The sequence below is a fragment of the Diceros bicornis genome, chromosome 17, assembly GCF_020826845.1.
Source record: "Diceros bicornis minor isolate mBicDic1 chromosome 17, mDicBic1.mat.cur, whole genome shotgun sequence".
Taxonomy (NCBI): Eukaryota; Metazoa; Chordata; class Mammalia; order Perissodactyla; family Rhinocerotidae; genus Diceros; species Diceros bicornis.
The window spans coordinates 16842764-16863245 of record NC_080756.1 but is presented as its reverse complement, the minus strand read 5'-3'; the positions used below and the strand labels follow the sequence as shown (position 1 = coordinate 16863245).

Below are 20482 nucleotides of genomic sequence, written 5' to 3'. Positions count from 1 at the left end.
GTAGGGCGTGTGGTGGGGAGAGAGGGGAGGTGATGTGGAGAACTGTAGGCAAGGCCATGTGAGCCTGCTGAAAAGGTCTTCCTTCATTTCTTTTTTTTGTGTTTTCTCTACTGGCTTTTCTTTCCCACCCCAGGCCCCTTTAATACTGGGTGCCCCTCAGGGTCAGCCCAGTTGCAGGTGCCTGGTTTATAGCCCTAGCTCAGCTGCTAACTACCTGAGTGCCCTTGGGCAGGCACTTCCTCCTTCTAGGGCTTAGGTTTCTCATTTGCCAAATAGGGGGTTGGAGGCCTTCTGGTCTAACCAAAGAGTGATAGGAAGGCTTTGACTTTCCTATAAGCAGGATTGCTTCCTGCCCAGAGACCAACTAGCTCTATGTCCTTGTGCAAGTTACTTAACCCTCGGAATCTCAGTTTTATCATGTGTAAAGTATGGATAAAAACACCTACCTTGCTTGCAGGGTTTGTTCAGGTGAAAAAGAAGAGGTGACAGGTCTCGCGCAGCATCTGGCCTTAGTGGACACTCTGCAAATGGTGGCAGTGTGACTGGCGCCTTTCTAGCAGGATTAGCTTCTGGGAAGCCTGTCCGCTCTCAAGCCCTGAGACTTCCTTCAGACCCAGATCTCTAGTTCTCTAGAAGATTTCACCACTTGGATAGGCAGCCACCGCCTGAAACTAAACACATCAAATTCCAAGCTCCTGCCTTCCTCTCACCAACAGGTCTGCCTTCCCCTCTTCCCTGACTCTCAAAGGCACCAAGTTTCTGTTGGTCCTAGATGATCCCAACAAGGAAGGTGTTCTTGTCCCCTCCTGTGTTCCCAGCTCATCCCACCCATATCTGGTCAGTTCTCGAGTCCCACTGAGGTTGCATGGGCAGGACTTGCTTCTGGACACCATCCCCCTGTCCTTCTTTCTAGGTCTGGCATGCCCCATGTACTGCAATTGCCTCTTGGCTGCCTATTTTTTCCCCAATCTAGGTTAAACACCGCTCTCTGAATAATCTTTAAACATAACTTTCATTATCTTTTGCCTTTGCTCAACGGCCTACTTGCCTTTTTCATGACAATCCTATGAGCACCATTTACAGAGGAGGAAACCAAGGGCTCAGAGAAGTTTAGAAATGTGTCCAAGGTCACATAGGATTTAAATAACAGAGCAAGAATCTTCAGCCATTAAAAACTGTTTATGGAAAACACCATAAATTATTAGAAATGGATAATGTCCATATGAAAATAATATACAAACATATGCTGATAAGCATAGGGTTATGTTAAATAAAAAATAAACCTATGATCACAAGAAAAACAAACAAATCCCAATAGAGAAACATTTTACAAAATACCCAGCCAGTACTCCTCAAAACTATCGAGATCATCAAAAACAAAGTCTGAGAAACTATCTCAACCAAGAGGAACCTGGGGGGACATGATGACTAAATATAATGTGATACCCTGGATAAGATCCTGGAATAGAAAAAGGACATTGGGTAAAAACTAAAGACATCTTGGGGCCGGCCCCGTGGCTTAGCGGTTAAGTGCACGCGCTCCGCTGCTGGCGGCCAGGGTTCGGACCCCTGGGGCACACTGACGTACCGCTTCTCTGGCCATGCTGAGGCCGCGTCCCACATACAGCAACTAGAAGGATGTGCAGCTATGACATACAACTATCTACTGGGGCTTTGGGGGGAAAATAAATAAATAAATAAAAATCTTTAAAAAAAAACTAAAGACATCTGAATGACGTCATGGAGTTTAGTTAATAATCACGAATCAATATTGGTTCATTACAGTAACAAACTAATGTAAGATGTTAATAAAAGGGGGAACTGGGTGTAGGGAATGTGAAAACTTTATTACCTTCTCAATTTTTTCTGTAAATCTAAAACTGTTCTAAAAAAATAAAGCTTATTAAAAAAAAAAAAAGACTCTGACCGTCTCTAAAACTTCAGAAAGGCCGTAAATACAAAGAACAAGGGGAGGATTGTGGTAAGTATTATAATGTTCACTTGCCGTGTTTTTGAGTGGGTGTGTTGTAATATGTTGTATTGAAGGGATCACCAATATAAAAGTCAGAAAACCTAGATTATAGTCTTGGCTCTCCTAACTGTGAACTCTTAGAAAAGTTTATTTAATTTCCTCAGGGAGCTGAATGAATGATTCTCTAAGTCATTTCTAACCCAATAATTCTGTGATTCTTTGATAAAATATTAAAGTCCCAGTTGTGAAGATTACTTCGCCAAATCCAGTGTTTGCCTAGTGTGATATTGCCATGATTAGCAATTCCATGCTTATGGAGATGCAATTTGCTTGTAAACAAACTTTCTAGGGCTGGCCCCGTGGCTTGGCGGTTAAGTGCGCGCGCTCCGCTGCTGGTGGCCGAGGTTCGGATCCCGGGTGCGCATCGAGGCACCGTTTCTCTGGCCATGCTGAGGCCGAGTCCTACATACAGCAACTAGAAGGATGTGCAGCTATGACATACAACTATCTACTGGGGCTTTGGGGGGAAAAAGATAAATAAATCTTAAAAAAAACTTTCTAGAAACTTGAAAACATGAATCTGTGAATAGAGGTGGACTCATGGGACGGAAACTGTGTGGCTGAAGACGGGTGGTGGAAGTTGGGAAGAAGATTGATTTTTTTTTACTATCTACCTTTTTTTTACCTCTTGAATTTTGAACTGGTTGCATGATTTATCTATTAAAATTAAATATTTACTTATTAACTTAAAAAGTCTATGCCTAGATAAAAAGACTAGATGGTAATACACCAAAATATTAACAATGGTGATTCTGTTTAGGTAATGGGAACTCAAAAGTGGTTTGCTTTTTCTTTCTACTTTTCTGTGTTTTCCAACTTTTCTTTAATTCTCATGAATTACTTATAGCGTTTAAACAAATTTACTATCCCCAGGAAATATTCCTTAAAAAACCACATGTGACTTTACATCGCCCCCCTTTGGCACTTGTGAACGCAACTTGTAGCATATTTTGTGCTTATTGATATGCTGTTTGCTGGTTATTTCATTTATGAGCATCCTATTCTTACTAGACTGTAACTGAAAGCATGAAGTGTGTGGAGGAACATAGTTTATATTCCTTCTAGTTCCTTTCTAGCATCTGCTTCAGGCCTCTGCATACATCCTGGTGGACTGGATAGACTCCTGGAGTTCCTGACCTAGATCTGCCACTAACTAGGGTGGAGCCTGCGATAAACCACTTCTCCTTTCTGAACCTCAGTTTTGTCATCTGTTCAAGGAAGGTACCATTCACTTTTGATATGCTAAGATATTTTCTTTTGTGTGTGTGTGAGGAAGATTAGCCCTGACCTAACATCTGTTGCAATCCTCCTCTTTTTGCTGAGGAAGATTGGCGCTGGGCTAACATCTGTGCCCATTTTCCTCTACATTATATGGGACGCCACCACAGCATGGCTTGATAAGCGGTGGGTAGGTCTGCACCTGGGATCCGAACCTGTGAACCCCGGGCCGCCGAAGCAGAGTGCACAACTTAACCACTACACCACCGGGCCGGCCCCTAAGATATTTTCAATAAATGCTTATTGACCAACAGACCTGCTAGGAAAAGGATGAAGAGCTTGTAGAGTGATACATATTTGGTCCTGTGCCATAGTTTTATGTCTTCACCTACCTGCCATAGGCCTACCTAAAGTCCTTAAAGGGACAAGTGTCTCATGCTGCTTTGCATTTCTATAGTGCCTACCTTGGGTCTAGGGAAATACCTATAAAATCATCTATATCTTCAACCTCTTCTCTGAACATCCCCTTCACGTTCTCCCACCCATTAAAATGAACCTTGCTTTTCCTGGAGTGGTAGCTGTTTTTTTTTTTCACATACCCTGGAGAAGGGGTAGATATTTTCCTTTCTGTCTGTTACTACTTCCAGACCATTTCTCCATCTCCCTCCTTGAAAAACCCAAGTTTCTCTGAAATACATACCATCAGATCACAGCACTTGCTGCTTCACCTTGTGATCATTTACAGACCCCCTGGTCACTTCTCTATATTTGTTGAAGACGTTAGCATCTAGCTCAAAGTCTTTTTCTTTCTTTCAGTCCTTTTGTCGTCATTCTTGGTGACTTCAGTCACTCTGTAGATAATCTATTTAATCCTTTGATCTTGACCTTTTTACTTCCAAGTGGATTTTATTTTCCTCCACTACCTCAGCCACCAAGATCTGTTTCAAGCATTCTACTTTCTGGATACCAGTTCCTACCTTTTCAGCTCACTTACTCTAGACAGCCTCCACTGAGACATCCAATCCATTGATCCCGCCATTTTTTCACTCTCCCTAATGCCCCTATGTCTTTCCCTCCTTACTCAGTTCATTTTCCATGGTGTATTACCACAGTCACTGCCATGCATACACTCTCAACAGCCTTGCCCCTCTTTCCCTTTCCCTTTCTTATATTTTCCAGGCAAACCCTAACTCAAGTTAAATCCAGTTCTTCTGTTCCACAGCTGTCCCACGCATTGGAATTTAACTAGAGGAAACCACCACCTGTGCTGACTGGTCTCCCTTTACATGTATGGCCCACAAACCTCAAATTGGCCCTCCGTTACTGCCCAGCAATCCTACTACAGCTCCCTGGTCAATTCACTTGCCCACTTTCTGAGACCATTTGTAATCTTCTTCCCCCACCTCACTCTCAACTGATGACCTTGCTTATTATTTCTCTGAAGAAAAAAAAATCTGGAGCAATCAGCAAAGAATGGTCACATCTTCTCACTGTTAAATCTACCAATGCATTTGCGTCTGGACCTGTAGACTCTGATTTCCCTCCTAGTACAATAATAACAGCTAACACATACATAGGGCTCTCTATATGTCCAGCCCTGTTCTGACTCCTTCACATGTATTAAGTCATTTAATCCTCACTATGAAACGGAAGTTTTTTTTTAATTACCTTGTCCAGGGCCACAAAGTAAATAATCTGGCTCCAGAGCTCATTTTCTCAGCCACTACACTGTGCTAAATGAACTGTCCTATCTAAGGTCAATGCCTTCACCCATAAACTGGAATGCCTCTCTTCCTGGTAACTAAGGAACTTTGCTCCTTAAATTATCCCTTATTTCTCTAGCAACAGCATTTTTTCTCTCTACTGGATTACTCTCATCAGTTTACAACACGCTTTAAACTCTCCCAATGTAAAAAACCCTCCCTGGGGGCTGGCCCCGTGGCTTAGCGGTTAAGTGCGCGTGCTCCGCTACTGGCGACCCAGGTTTGGATCGCGGGTGCGCACCGTCGCACCACTTCTTCTGCCACGCTGAGGCTGCGTCCCACATACAGCAACTAGAAGGATGAGGCAACTATGACATACAACTATCTACTGGTGCTTTGGGGGGAAAAAAAGGAGGAAGATTGGCAATAGATGTTAGCTCAGAGCCAGTCTTCCTCAGCAAAAAGAGGAGGATTAGCATGGATGTTAGCTCAGGGCTTATCTTCCTCACAAAAAAATAAATAAATAAATACATAAAATAAAGTACCTTTAAAAAAAAAAAAAAGCCCTCCCTAGACTGTCCATTCTCTTATGATTACTAACTACTCCATTCCTCTGCTTCCTTGAAAGAATTGTTTTTATTTACCGTTTCTACTTTCTCACTTCTTGTTCTCTCCTCAATTTGTTTCAGGCAAAATTTTATTTTTACCATGTAATTGAAACTGCTCTCAAAATGTTCACTATCTTTGCAAAATCTAATGGCCAATTCTCAGTGTGCATTGTACATAATTTCTCAGCAGCATTTGACACATTTGATAGCTTCCTCCTTGAATCCTTTCTTTATACTCTTCTCTCATCTTCCCCCTACCTTACTGGCCATTCATTTTGTATCCTTTGCCAGCGCCTCTTCTCTTCCCAATTTCTAAGTATTGGCAGGCCCAAGGCTGAGTGCTGGGCCCTCTTTTCTACTCTGGCCACACTTGCCCCCTAGCTGACCTCATCTAGCTCCTTGGCGTTACATACCTTGATAACTCCTGATTTTTTTTCTCTTTAAACCAGACCTCCTCCTGAGCTCCAGATTCTCAAATCCAACTGCCTTCTCAACATCTCCACTTGGATATCTTTTTTTGTGTGTGTGAGGAGGACCAGCCCTGAGCTAACATCCAATGCCAATCCTCCTCCTTTTTTTGCTGAGGAAGACTGGCCCTGGGTTAACATCTGTGCCCCTCTTCCTCTAATTTATATGGGATGCCACCACAGCATGACTTAACAAGCATGACTTAACAAGCGGTGCGTCAGTGCGCACCCGGGATCCGAACCTGCGAACCCCGGGCCGCTGCAGCAGAGTGCGCGCACCCAACCGTTTGCGCCACCGGGCCAGCCCCCTCCACTTGGATATCTGATAGGCATCCTAAACTTCACTTGTCCTAATGTACTCACTCCTCCATCTAAGTGGTACCATTATTTCCCAGTTGCTCAGTATCCTTGAGTTCATCCTTGATTTCTCTATTTCTTTCACACCCCACATCCAGTCCAAATCTGCTAAGCTCTACCTAAAAAAAAAATACCCAGAGTCTAACCACTCCTGATCATCTCCACAACTTCCATCCAAGCCACCCCACCCCCACCCCTGGACTGCAACAGTAGCCTCTGAACTGGGCTCCCTGCTTCCACTTTGACCACTTCTCCCTATCTTGTTCTTTCACCACACAGTAGCTAGAATGATTTTTTTTAAACCATTTTAACCATTTTTTAAGTGTACAGTTCAGTCACATTAAGTACATTCACATCATTGTGCAACCATGACCACCATCCTTCTCCAGAATTTTTCATTTTTCCAAGCTGAAACTCTGGCAAATCACTCTCCGTTCTCCCCTGCAATTACTTTCTGTCTCTATGAAGTTGACTACTCTAGGAACTTTGTATATGTGGAGCCATACATTATTTGTCCTTTTGTACCTGGCTTATTTCACTTAGCATAATGTCTTCAGGGTTCATCCATGTTGTAGCATGTGTCAGATTTTCCTTCCTTTTTAAGGCTGAATACTATCCCATTGTACATGTACACAGCTTTCTCAGGCGACTATTTCTAATCTTCTTCCCCCACCTCACTCTCAACTGATAACCTTGCGTATTATTTCTCCGAAGAGAATTTTGTTTATCTGTTCATCTCTTGATGGATGGGGCCGGCCCTGTGGCGCAAGAAGTTAAGTGCACGCTCTCCGCTGCGGTGGCCCGGGGTCCGCCGGTTCGGATCCCCGGGGGGCACCGACACACTGCTTGATAAGCCATGCTGTGGCGGCGTCCCATATAAAGTGGAGGAAGATGGGGATGGATGTTAGCCCAGGGGCAGTCTTCCTCGGCAAAACGAGGAGGTTGGCAGATGTTAGCTCAGGGCCAATCTTCCTCACCAAAAAAAAAAAAAAACAACAAAAAACAAAAAACATCTGTTGATGGACATTTGGGTTGTTTCCACCTTTGGGCTATTATGAATAATGCTTCTATGAACATTGGTTTACAGAAATGATTTTTAAAAAATGAAAATCAGATCACGTCATTCCTGTGCTCAAAACCATCCAGAGGCTTCCATTCACACTTAGAATAAGTCCGAACTCTTTTCCACAGCTTATAGGATCTATAGATACTTACACCACAGCTCCTCCCCTAACTTTTATTCATTTTTCTACGTGGTACACATCACTATCTGACATTTTATTACGTATTTATTTATCTTCTGCCTCTCCCACCAGGATATTACCTCCATGAAGGCAAGGATGTTTTCTATTGTGTTTTCACTCTATCCCCAGTGCTTAGAACAGTACTTTGCTAGCTTGAAGAATATTTGTTGAATGAATGAATGACGGGAGCATGGTAAATAATTACTGATTTAATGAATAAGCTGAAATTAGCTTTAAAAGCATTATTTAAACACTTTTAAGCAATGAAGTTTAAATCTGAGGAATAATTTCCCAATTAGCAGGTAGGTGAAGAGAGATAGGGAAGATATTGGCAACCTATAAGAGTCCTGCAGGGAGGGGGCTGGCCCGGTGGCATAGTGGTTAAGTGCTTGTGCTCCGCTTCGGCGGCCCGGGGTTCACCGGTTCGGATCTGGGCGTGCACCGATGCACCGCTTGTCAAGCCATGCTGTGGCGGCGTCCCATATAAAGTAGAGGAAGATGGGCACAGATGTTAGGCCAGCGCCAATCTTCCTCAGCAAAAAGAGGAGGATTGGCAACACATGTTAGCTCAGGGCTAATCTTCCTCACACACAAAAAAGAGTCCAGCAGGGAGGTTAAAATCACCCCGGTCTAAGAGTATAGTTCTTAATATTAATGAGAACGATGATAGTAATACATACTGCCATATAATAAGTGCTTATTATGTTACAAATACATGATTATCTCATCACAACCACCCTATGAGGTAGGTACCAGCACCACTGTTGTATAGATGAGGAAACTGATGGTCCAAGAGGTTAAATAACTTATTCAAGATCACACAATAAGTGGCAAAGCCAGGATTTGAATCCAGTCTGACTGACTCCAGAACCACCATGCTCTGTTCTTCTTTGTCTATTCGTTTATTCATTCATTCATTCATGTAGTTATTCATTCAACAATTTATTCACTGATACTCTCCTGTGTATTAGGCACTGTGTGAACAGTTAAGTGTTAATGAACACAGTCCTTGCTTTCAAGAAGCTTATAGTCTAATGTAGGAAGCTGACATTAGTCAAGTAATTACTGATTCTTGTATAATTATAAACTGAGATAGGTGTGCTAAAGGAAAGGCAAGATTGTGCCAGAGACTACAACAAAGGAACCTCACCTGACTAGGGTGTCAAGGAGGCTTCCCTGAAGAAGTGATCCTGAAGCTGAGAGCTGATAAATGAGCAGGAATTAATTAGGCAAAGTAGAGAGAGATGGGGAGAACATTCCAGGCTGAAGGGACAGTAAGTGCAAAGGCCCTCCTGCAAAAGTAACCAAGATCTGGAGGGAGGAAAGAAGCCTGGGGGCTGGAGGGCAGAAAGCCAGGGGTGAGCAGTGTGAGAGGAGACCAAAGATGGAGCAGGGCCAGACTACCACAGACACTCCAGTATGTAAAAAGATTTTGAGTATTTCTTTGTTGGACGAGTTAGGGGAAACAGACGCTCATATATTGCTGGTGAGAATGTAAATAAATATAACCTCTACGGAAGGTAATTCATCAATATCTATAAAAAGTAAAAATATGTAAAATGACATATATATATGGTTACTTATTGCAACACTGTTTTTAATAGCAGATTAAAAATAACACGAATATCGATTGACTGGTTAAATTGATTCTGGTATGTACATTATTAAAAAGAATAAAATGCAGTTGTGAAAAAGACTGATGGCACACTCTATGTACTGATACGGAAATAGCTCCAAGATATATTAAGTGGGGGAAAACATTGCAAATTAAACTCTGCATAATTTGCTGTTTTTATATTTAAAAGAGGGGATGTAAATTTATGTCAGTATTTTCTTGATTGTAAGGAAGAAATACTGTGGAAGTATATGTAACAAACTAAATACAGGGGTTATGTGGGTTGGGGGAGGCTGGATAGATGAAGAATAAGAGTGAGAGGGAAATTTCATTTTCCACCTCTTTACCCTTTTTGGTTTTAAAATCATGTGAACATATTACCTACTCAACAAAAATTAATATATACATGTAAAAATAGTTTTGATCTTTGTCTTAAGGATAATGCAAAGCCATTGAAGAATTTGAAGCAGTAAGGTGAAGTAAGCAAGTAAGCAGATTTGGCTTTAGAAAAAAATTTCCCAGGTTGCAATGTGAAGAATGAATTGGAAGAAGGCCAGAGTGGATGCTGACAGAACTGTTAAGAGATCATTGTCAAGTACAATGAGACACCATTTCACATCCACTGAGATGGCTATATCAACAAAGACAGACAGTAACAAGTGTTGGCACAGATGTGGAGAAACTGGAACTCTTGTACATTGCTGGTGGGAATGTAAAATGGTGTAGCTATTTTGGAAAATAGTCTGGCAGTTCCTTAAAAAGTTATACACAGAGTTACCATATGACCCAGCAGTTCCTCTCATAGGTACATACCCAATAGAATTGAAAACATAGTCACAAAAAAACTTGTACATGAATGTTCATAGCAGCAATATTCATAATAGGCAAAAAGTAAAAACATTTCAAATGTCCATCAACTGATGAATAGATAAACAAAATGTGGTATATCCACACAGTAGCATATTATTCAGCGCTTCATAAAGAGGAATGAAGTACTGACTCATACTACAACATGAATGAACCTTGAAAATATTATGCTAAGTGAAAGAAGCCAGTCACAAAAGGCCACATATTGTACAATTTTTGATTTATACAAAATGTCTAGAATAGGCAAATGTTTAGACAGAATGTTGATTAGTGGTTGCTTAGGGCTTGGGTGGGGTGGGGGAGAGGTAGGGAGAGGAATGAGGATTGACTGCCAATGGGCGTGAGATTTTTTTAGGGGGAACAAAAATGTTCTAAAATTAGATAATGGTGATGGTTGCACTACGCTTTGAATATGCTAAAAACCACTGAATTGTACACTTTATTTATTTATTTTGGTGAAGAAGATTGACCCTGAGCTAACATCTGTGCCCATCTTCCTCTCTTTAGTTTATGGGAGGCTGCCACAGCGTGGCTTGATGAGTGGTGCGTATGTCCACACCGAGATCTGAACCAGGGAACTCCTCACCTCCAAAGCAGAGTGCGCCAACTTAACCACTACGCCACCAGGCTGGCCCCTGAATTGTACACTTTAAATGGCTGAATTGTATGGCATATGAACTACATCTCAATAAAGCTGCTTTAAAAAAAGAAATAGTTCAGGGCCGCCGGGGGCGGGTGTGTGTAGTGGTTGAGTTCACGGGCTGCGCTTCAGTGGCTTCCGGTTTGCAGGTTCGGATCCCAGGGGCAGGCCTATGCACCGCTCATCAAGCCATGCTGTAGTGCTGTCGCATATGCAGAATAGAGGAAGATGGGCACAGATGTTAGCTCAGGGCCAATCTCCCGAAGCAAAAAGAGGAAGATTAGCAACGGACGTTAGCTCATGGCCAATCTCCCACACCAAAAAAAAAAAAAAAAGAAGTTTAAAATATCTAACTTCTAAAAGACATCATGCCCATATGGACACATCAATAATTTCTTTCAAACTCAATAATCTTTCAAGAAAGAAATAATGTGGATATAAATTGCCCGAGATCTTAAAAAAACAGAAAATATTCCAATTCATCTCAAATATTCAGCATAAACCTGATATAAAAATATATCAAAACACACTATGGTTGTGTAAGACATTATCATTGGGGGAAGCTAGGTAAAGGGTACATGGGAATTCTATCATTTTTGCAACTTCTTGTGAGTCTAAAATTATTTCATAATAAAAAGTATTTAAAAAATCTATCAAAGTCTTTAGTTTAAGATGACTAACTCAGTATAAAATTTATCTTCATATTTATTGTATCCCACAAATTTGGGATGTAAGTTTTTCATTATGGCTTAGTCCAAAGTATTTAATTTCCATCGTGGTTTATTCTTTGACCCATAGTTATTTGGAAGACTTTTTGTTGGTTTTTTAAATTTCCAGATGTATGTTTGTATTTATATTTTACATTGTCGTCAGAGAATACGGTATGTATTACACAATTCTTTGAATTTTGAATTATATTAGTTGAGACCAATTTTTATAAATGTTCTAAGAAGAATGAGTATTTTTTAAGTTTTGGGTCCATGGTTCTATATATATTCATTGAACCAAGCTTGTTAATTGTGTTATTTAAAAAAAGAGGCCATTGTAGCAACCCGGACGAGAGATGACAGTGGGTTGGGAGCTGGGAAGATGGAGAGGAGCGGAGGGATTCCAGATTTATTTGCGGACAAAACAGGCACTTCGTGGTGTTGGAGAGGAAGGGGGGAAAGATGAAGGAGAGAGCCATCCAGGACGACTTCCTTGGTTTCTTGGTTTTTGGTTTATGCAATTCGGACAGAGCGCTGAGCTATGCAATTAAGATAGGCAATCCTAGGAGAGATTAGGAAATCTTCTCTGTAGTATTTGCGTCAAGAATGTTTCTTTACTTCCTCCGGGGACTAGGAGGGAGGCTGCAATATTGAGGCTTGGTGCTGCGACTTAGCAGCTCCCCGCCCTTCCCTAAGCGCTCTGTATACATCTGTATTATAATACTGATCACGGTGTATTCACATACCAAGGTTTGCACGCACTGGGCTAGGAGACGAGAGGGCAGGGGCTGAGTTTCTCCACAGCAGCTCAGGAACTTTGCCCACAAACTGGTTCCGCCCTCCCCTGCCCGTCTCTCCGAGCCCCGCCCCCGAGGAATTCCGGCCCACCTGCTCCTCCGCACCAGCCTCTCCCTAAAGTGCTCCGCCCCGCCCCTACTGCAACCGTTGCCTTCTAGCCTAGTGGGGACTAGAGTTATTGATGAGTGTGTTATCCAATCATCACGCCGAATGACCACGTAATTCCCAACTAGGCGGTAGCAGAGGCGGGTGCCGAAGCCTTGGATAGGGGTGACCAGGAAGCAAGAGCAGACACCGAGAAGGACGAGTCGAGCCCAGGAGGTGTAAAGGTGACGGGGCTTCTGGATTCCCCCGTTTCCCCATTTCTGGGTCAGGGGTCCCTTCGCAGCTGGGAGCCAGGATCTCCATTTGCCCTTTTTAACGGGGAAGGGGTGTGTCTACATATGTAGGCGTTTGAGGATCTTTCCTGAGCCACCTTCCTGCTTTCGCTTGGGGGTGGGTCCTTCTCTTAGCGTGGGGTGGGGGTCCTACCCCCTGTCTCCCTCCCCGGGGGCGGTAGAGTTGTTTAAGATCCTCCTTAGCCTGTGGGTGGTTGAAGTCTTCTGGACTCAGTCACGGCAAGGGAGATGAGAGCGGGGGTAGCGAGATTCGCGGACTCGGCCCCTCTCCGGAGGAGTTAGAGACCTCCAGCTGCGGCCAGAGGTGCTGGAAGGTGGAGGGGCCCTGGGAGCTGGCTTCCTGTGGTTAGGGAACTAGCAATAAAGTAGGTATTGAGGGCGAGGGAGCGAGTGAGAAGAAACATTTCTTCTGTGGGTGTCGTGGTAGTTCTCTGGGACCCTGCTGTAGGGGCGGAGGCCTTGGGGTGGGGCTCGGTCTCTAAATCCTCTTCCCACCTCTGGGCCGTCAGCTTTTGGCCTTCATTTCTTTCTCATCAGGCTGCAAGAAACACCTGAACATGTGGAATCCCAATGCCGGTAAGTGTTTGGGGGTCTCTTCTCCCACCCTAACCCCTTTTCAGATGGGCCACACAACAGGAAGTTTGTGTCGGTTTTTCCTCCCCCTCTCCAGCCTCACCCGCAAAAGCAAAGTCCTTCGACCATAGCTGCCCCAGTGCTCTCGTCTTTGCTTAGAGCTCACTGTCTCCCTGTCTCACCAGCCCTGCCAGGGACCTTACCTTTTCTCTCTCCTAGGCAGGTTTGTCTCCCCTACCCTCCGTTCTCCTTCCTCGCCTTTCTATTTCCCTTTCAGGACGCGTTGAGTGAGAAGCGTAATCCTGTTTTTGTTGTTGTTATTGTTTGTTGTCAGAGGCTCTGGGCAGTTCTAACCTTATTTTATTCTTTGCTTCCTCCACTAGGGCCAAATCCACATCCCCCTAACATCAGAGGCCCTGGAGGTCCCCATCCTCCCCCTCCACCACATGTCAATCCTGCCTTTCCTCCAGGCCCCCCTCCCTCCGGACCTCCCCCCGGGAATCCAGCTTTCCCCCCACCTGGGCCCCCTCCTCCTGGGCCACAACCAGGGTATCCAGGATGCCAACCCTCAGGTCCCTACCCCCCTCCATTCCCACCACCTGGCCCTGGCATGCCTCCTTTCAATCCCTTGGCTCCCGGAATGGTGATGGACAAGAAGATGCGGAAGAAAATGAAGAAAGCTCATAAAAAGGCGCACAAACACCACAGGCATGGCAAGGTGAGTGCCCTCTGGAGCCCGGTGGGGAAGGAGTGCCCCCTCAGAGGGACTAGGCAGACAGGGGGTGGCCGAGGGGGATTCGCAGTCTGAGGACACAGGATAGGGATTATGTTGCTCTGGTAGATGGTGCTTCCTCTTTGTAAAGGATTCCCACTGGGAAGAATCTGATAATCTTGAAAAGAAATGTTAGGCTAATTGGGCCCTCTATTTTGGAGGGACGAGGCTGAGCCTTAGAACAAATTTCAGAATCAAAAGCCTTTCTTATCTGCCTTTCTCTCTCCCAGAACTTTTGCCCCCACATCCCCAGATGCATGTTTTAGCAAGTTGGGCACTCCCACTGAGGTGGTCAAAATGTCAATTAATAGGGTCAGTCCTTTGACAAAGCAAAGTCTTATATAATAATTAACAGATAATAATCTGGCTCGAGTTCCATAGAGTTCCTTTCTCTCCAGTGCTCTCAGGGTATTGTTTTCATTATGGGGGTCTTTTTGTCTTACTACCCAGCAGGGAAACTGAGGACAAAAGCAGTCAGTGACTCAGCCTCAGACAAAGCCTGAGTTTCATTCCCAGCCCTAAGGCTCAGTATCTTCATTCTAGAGGAGTGTTAATTAGCAAGGGTAAAAGGAGCTCCCAGGATAACTCTGGAAGGATTGAACCAACCTGGATCTTGAGGAGGCCTTAATTTACATTTTACTGCCTAGTATTTATTTGCTTTATGGCTTTGGGTGCTAGTTCCTGGTTCTGGATCTTTGGTAGAAGTCTGAGGAGAAGGACCAATTGAATGGGGGAGAAATTACCCTGGAGAGACTCAAAAATGTTTTTAATGACAGTTGTGGCTGGGAGTATGCATGTAAAGAACCTTGACTAGGATTCTCCCAGCCTTCTCTCCCACCTTCCTCATTTCTTCCAGTTGGGGCTTAGGAAAAAGTAAGAGATAGATGCAGACGACACAGGTGCTGATTCTACTCACTTTTCTTAGATTCATAGCCACCAGGAACTTTTCATGCAGCTAATCAATAAGCATTTATAAGGTAGTGGCAGTTTCCTAGCACTCTACTATGCTTGTGCATATAATTTATTCCTTGCCTAGGCACTGGCTCAGGTAAAGAACATTGGAAACTTGCTCCAAATGCAGTATGTTAAATTCTGTGCGATGGTTTAATCCATCCCTGTATGCTCACTGCTGAAGGAGATCCTTGCTTTTGCTCTTTAAGGGACGGTCTGGGTCAAGATTCCTGACTTTCTTAGATAGCAAACACTTGGGTGGAGGGGTGGGGCATCAAAGAATGTCCCATGGAGTGATCAAAGGTCACTTGGATCTGATGCTGTCTCCTTTCCCGTTTCCCCTTGCAGCATTCCTCCTCCTCCTCCTCCAGCAGTGACTCTGATTGAACCCAGGGCCTGGACCCTTCCCTCAAGTCTCTCCAGTTCTGCTCTCCCATCAAGCTTCAGATGCCATCTTCTTGTACGGGGCGAAATTAGCCCACGTGTCCCCCTGCAGCCCCATCTGAGCCTCAATCTGCTGTTCACCCCCCGCACCCCCATCTGAGCCTCAATCTGCTGTTCAGTCCTAACTGGCTAGGGAAAATGGGAAAAGAATCACCATGGGCTAGCAAAGGCTATCTTCTCACTACTTGGATAGAACTTAAGCTATCGAAGCTTAAGCTTATTATGATGAGTTTAGCAGGATATCTATTTTTTGAAGATGGTGAGACCTTTGAGCTAAATGCTGAAGACAAGTCTAAGATCTGTAAAATGTGATTTTTTACTTTCTTTTGTAATACTTGTGGTTGGGGAGGTGTTGTGGAAACTTAATTATGGAAAAAAAAACAACCTGTATCTTTTTTGGAATTGTGGCACATGTGAAGGCCTTTATTGATTGTACTAACTGCAAGACTGCTGGAAAGTGGGGTCCATTTGGTTGATGAGCTCTGCCATTTTGGAACCTAATCTCTACTCTTTAGCTCATATGCTATCTCAGGTCCTCCTCTCATTCTCCAACTCTCAATCCAAATAAAGCTACTTCTCCTGGTCTCTGTTCTCTTATGCCATTACCTTAGTTGGGCCCAGCACATTCTACTACTTTTGCTGTCCTTCCACAGATCCTTTAAAGTGTATCAGGTGTTTTTTTTGTGTTTTTTTTTTTTTTTTTGGTGAGGAAGATTAGCACTGAGCTAACATCCAATGCCAATTCTCCTCTTTTTGCTGAGGAAGACTGGCCCTGAGCTAACATCCGTGTCCATCTTCCTCTACTTTATATGGGACACCGCCACAGCATGGCTTGACAAGCGGTGCGTTGGTGCATGCCTGGGATCCAAACCTGCGAACCCCGGGCTGCTGCAGTGGAGCGCATGCACTTAACCGCCATGCCACCGGGCCGGCCCCTAAAGTGTATCAGTTTTATAGTAAGGAACCAGAGCATCAGTGAGGAAGACACCATACTGTCCTTACATTTCTTAAGTGGGAGGAACCTTCAGAATTGGTTCAGGCTTAGCGGAATGAATCTTTACTGTTTTTCTTTCGATGACTGGACATAGGTCTTTAGCATAAGTTTTTGTATCTGGTACAGAGGTTCTCAACTCTGGCTGCCCATCAACTATCAGAGAGTCATTTAGGACTTTGCCACAAATCTATCGAATAAGACTTTTTAAGGATGGGGGCCTATAAATCAGTATTTTTTTTTTTTTTTTTTGCCGAGGAAGACTCACCCTGAGCTAACATCTGCTGCCAATCTTCCTCTTTTTTTGCTTGAGGAAGTTTAGCCCTAAGCTAACATCTGTGCCAATCTTCCTCCACTTTGTACGTGGGTCGCCACCCCAGCATGGCTGATGAGTGGTGTAGGTCCGCACCTGGGATCCGAACTTGTGAACCCAGGCTGCAGAAGCAGAGCACGCCAAACTCAACCACTGTGCCACAGGGCTGGCTCCAACAAATCAGTATTTTTAAGAAACTATGTGGGTAATTCTGATGCACAGCTAGAACTGAGGGCCACTTGTTTACTATATGCCATGCACAGTACTACACATCAGTTTCTCAAAGATCTGTTGAGTAGATGGAAAAGACATCTAAGAGAACTAATTAATAAATGTAGACGCTGTAAAATGCCAGAGGGATATAAACCTAGAAATAACCGGGAAGGTAAGGAGGAGTCATAGATGACTTTACAGAAAAAGTGACATTTCAACTACTTTGTGGGCCTTGAGGGTGCAAAGTATGAGTAGGAAAAAAATAAAAGAATGGCATTTACCAAGCAGATGACAGAGAGGAGCTGGGAAAGTCATGTGCTTAGGTACAGAGTCATAAAGCTCCGTAGCATGTTTGGGAACCACAAGGATCCCAATAGGGCTAGGTTGATTATCTAGAAAATTGTTTATTGAGGAAATACTGTGTTCTGGGCGCCTAAGCTACAAAAATGAATAACACAGTCCCTGCCCTCCACGACCTGCAGGATCTAATGGAGCAAACCGACATGCAAATGTGTGAATAGGTTATTATAATGGAGTAGGATCCATTTGTCTCCTACAAAGGAGACATGGATCAAGCAGTGGGAGAGCCAAGGAAGGAGTGACAGTGCCACTGGGAAAATGAGCTAGGTCTGGGCTGGGCCTCAGGATGAGGAGTTTTCCGGTTGGTCAATAGTATCAGCGAACCCCGAGCATCTATGTGCCGGGCACTGAGTGCTGTACATTTCTAACTTGTGTCATGTTCACGGCAACTCTGTGAGATAGGTACTATTATTCCCATTTTGTAGATGAAGAAAATTTCAGTCAGGATTACAGCTCAGGCAGTGTGGCTCCTGAGTCTGTGCTCTTAACCCAATGGATTCCAGGTGGATGTTTTCCAGAGGTGGAAGTTTTCCAGAGTTGTAAAAAGGTGTTGGATGAAAGTTCAGGAGTTTCTGAGCCTGAGTTACCATGCGGGAGCCTGAAGGCAGGAAATGAGGCTGAAGTGGGAGAGACGGGGCTAGAGGAAGGAGTGGACTTGAGATTTCTGAGGTGGAACCCACCAGGCTTGGTGATTGAGTGTGGGGCTTGAAGAACAGGGAAGGAGTGTTTTTAGTTGGCTGTATTGCATGTATGACTTGTCCCAGGAGCGAGTTAGATGAAATAAATGCTTGAGGTCTTCCTGTATTTTAGATCAAGCTTCTAATTTTATTAGGAAATCCAAGGCTTGCTTTTCCAGTGTCCTGGATTTGGGGGGCCATTCTAATGTTTTTTTTCCAGTCACTCTCTGTTTTCATTTATTCATCAGCTCTGCCTTTTTGAGCAGGAGAAGAGAGACGTGGGCACAAGGGTGGGGGTGGGGTGGGGGGATGCCAGGGGATTGTGAAGTGGAGAAACAGATGTTGACAAACAAACCAGAAATAAGGAAAGACGATGAGAAGGGGCTGGAAGGGGAAAACACAAAGAGAAACAGAAATTAGGGAGAAAATTCGCTGCTCCCTTCCTCCCCACTCCTGACTGGGGAGAACACATCGCCTCTTCCTGGCATTTCTAAGCCATATGCAGAGCACCTTGCTGTTGTTGTTTTGTTATTGTCGTTTCTCAAAAGTTTATTAACTTTTTAAAAGCTATAAGTAATACATGTACTTGGAAAAAATTGTAACATTTTCAATAGGATGTTCAGTGAAAAGTAAGGCTCTCCTCTCATCTCAGACTCCCAGCTTCCTCTCCAAAGGCAACCACGACAACAGATTCTTTTGTAAACTTCCAGAGCTATTCTGCGCATAGTCAAGTCTCCCCCTTTTTATTTCTGTCTCACATTGTTCCTATTGCCCCCCACCCCCACTTTATATAAAATGGGAGCATAGTACAGGCCCTCTTTTTGTGTGTGTGTCTGTGAGGAAGATCAGCCCTGAGCTAACATCTGATGCCAATCCTCCTCTTTTTGCCGAGGAAGATTGGCCCTGGGCTAACATCTGTGTCCATCTTCCTCTACTTTATATGAGATGCCGCCGCAGCATGGCTTGAAAAGCGGTGCGTTGGTGCACGTGCGGGATCCGAATCTGCGAACCCTCGGACCGCTGAAGGCGAGTGTGCCCACTTTACTGTGCCACCGGGCTGGCTCCCTACGCCCTCTTTTGGACGTAACATTTTCTCCTTTAATTATCTATCTTGGAGTTGATTCCATATCTCTGCGTGCATGTGTATGTATGCATAATATTGTTTTAACAGCCTTCAATTTGTTCGACCAATCTTTTATTGCTAGAATTTTAGATTGTTTCCATTCTTGCCATACACTTAACCGCTGCAGTGAACATTTTGGTACATATATCTTCACCAGAGATTGAAAAATTGGATGCCCATGGCTATATCTGGCCAAGAAACTTTCTTTTTTTTTGGAGGGACCGCTCTCCCTGTTAAATATTAGACATTTTCAATAAAAGTTCAGATTTCAAGCTGGAAACTCTAGCAACAGTGGGCCCACATTTCTAAGGGGAGAAATTATGGCGTTGAATAGTGGTCATTCCTTCTAGATGGGTCCTGTGTTCTCCAGTCTTCTCATCGCCCTTTCAACTTCCTGTTTCCTTTCTTTAGGCCAGCTTCTCCCACTTACATTACTTGCCTGGCTCCTGAGAGCACTGGGTTTGTGCCACCCCTGTTTTGTGCATTAGTGTAAGACTCTAAAGATGGTAGTTCTCACATGTTTTTGTCTTATGCCTTCGCCACCTTGTGTCCATGAGAGAATCTGGGATCCTGCCCTTCTCTTTTTACTAGAAACTAAGTACAGCAAGATGTCCACACATCAGGTTGTGTCATGGCCCTAGGCAAGTTCACTCACTTGACTAGCTTGGTTCCCCTTCCCAGAAAAATTCATTGATTCATCACTTTATCAGGTATTGCTATTAGATGCATCCCATCTTTCTCTTTCAAAGCTGGCTGCAACTGTTGGCCAGTCCCAATAGAAGCCATGTTATTGTTAGTAGAGGATGATGTTATTTTATCAACTTTTAATTTGATCTTTGTTTTGCCCCCCACATTAGAGATGATTTCGTGGACAGCCACTCACTTTCACCTCAGCTCTCAGAGCCCCTGGGGGAAAAATGACCCAAATGCCAAATCCTTGAGGTTAATCTGACCTTCAGCCCAGGCTGCACAGTAAGCCTACTCCTGAGTTTGCTTTTTTCCGGGTCTCCTAACATCTTTCTTTCCTCTTTCTCAGTATTTGGTCTGCCCCTCACTTTTGCCAAATGACAGACGACTTTTTTGTTTTGTTTTGTTATGAAGATTGGCCTTGAGCTAACATCTGCCAACCTTCCTCTTTTTTTGCTGAGGAAGACTGGCCGTGGGCTAACATCCATGCCCATCTTCCTCTTCCTCTACTTTATACGGGACGCCGCCACAGCATGGCTTGACAAGCGGTGTGTCCCTGTGCTCCTAGGATCCGAACCCGCGAACCCCGGGCCACCGCAGCAGAGTGCACGCACTTAACCGCTTGCGCCACCAGGCCGGCCCCGACAGACTTCTTTTTATTTCTATTTCACATTGTTCGTAATGCCCACCCCCTCATTTAGGGAGTGAGAAGAAAGGCATTGGA

The 20482-nt window shown here is 44.1% G+C and overlaps 1 protein-coding gene across 4 annotated transcripts; it reads left to right on the top strand.

Annotated features, from left to right (window-relative positions):
* Window positions 1-12365: 12365 nt before the first annotated feature.
* Window positions 12366-15977, top strand: PRR13 (proline rich 13). 4 transcript variants are annotated; one of them, XM_058558113.1, is made up of 4 exons: window positions 12366-12585; window positions 13192-13230; window positions 13611-13945; window positions 15299-15977. In XM_058558113.1, exons 2-4 carry the CDS (start codon window positions 13212-13214, stop codon window positions 15335-15337), a joined length of 393 nt encoding a protein of 130 aa, XP_058414096.1. In that variant the 5' UTR covers window positions 12366-12585; window positions 13192-13211; the 3' UTR covers window positions 15338-15977. The 4 variants fall into 4 exon arrangements, with proteins under 4 accessions (XP_058414096.1, XP_058414097.1, XP_058414098.1 ...); XM_058558114.1 differs by lacking the exon at window positions 12366-12585 and adding an exon at window positions 12592-12701; XM_058558115.1 differs by lacking the exon at window positions 12366-12585 and adding an exon at window positions 12744-12958.
* Window positions 15978-20482: the final 4505 nt, after the last annotated feature.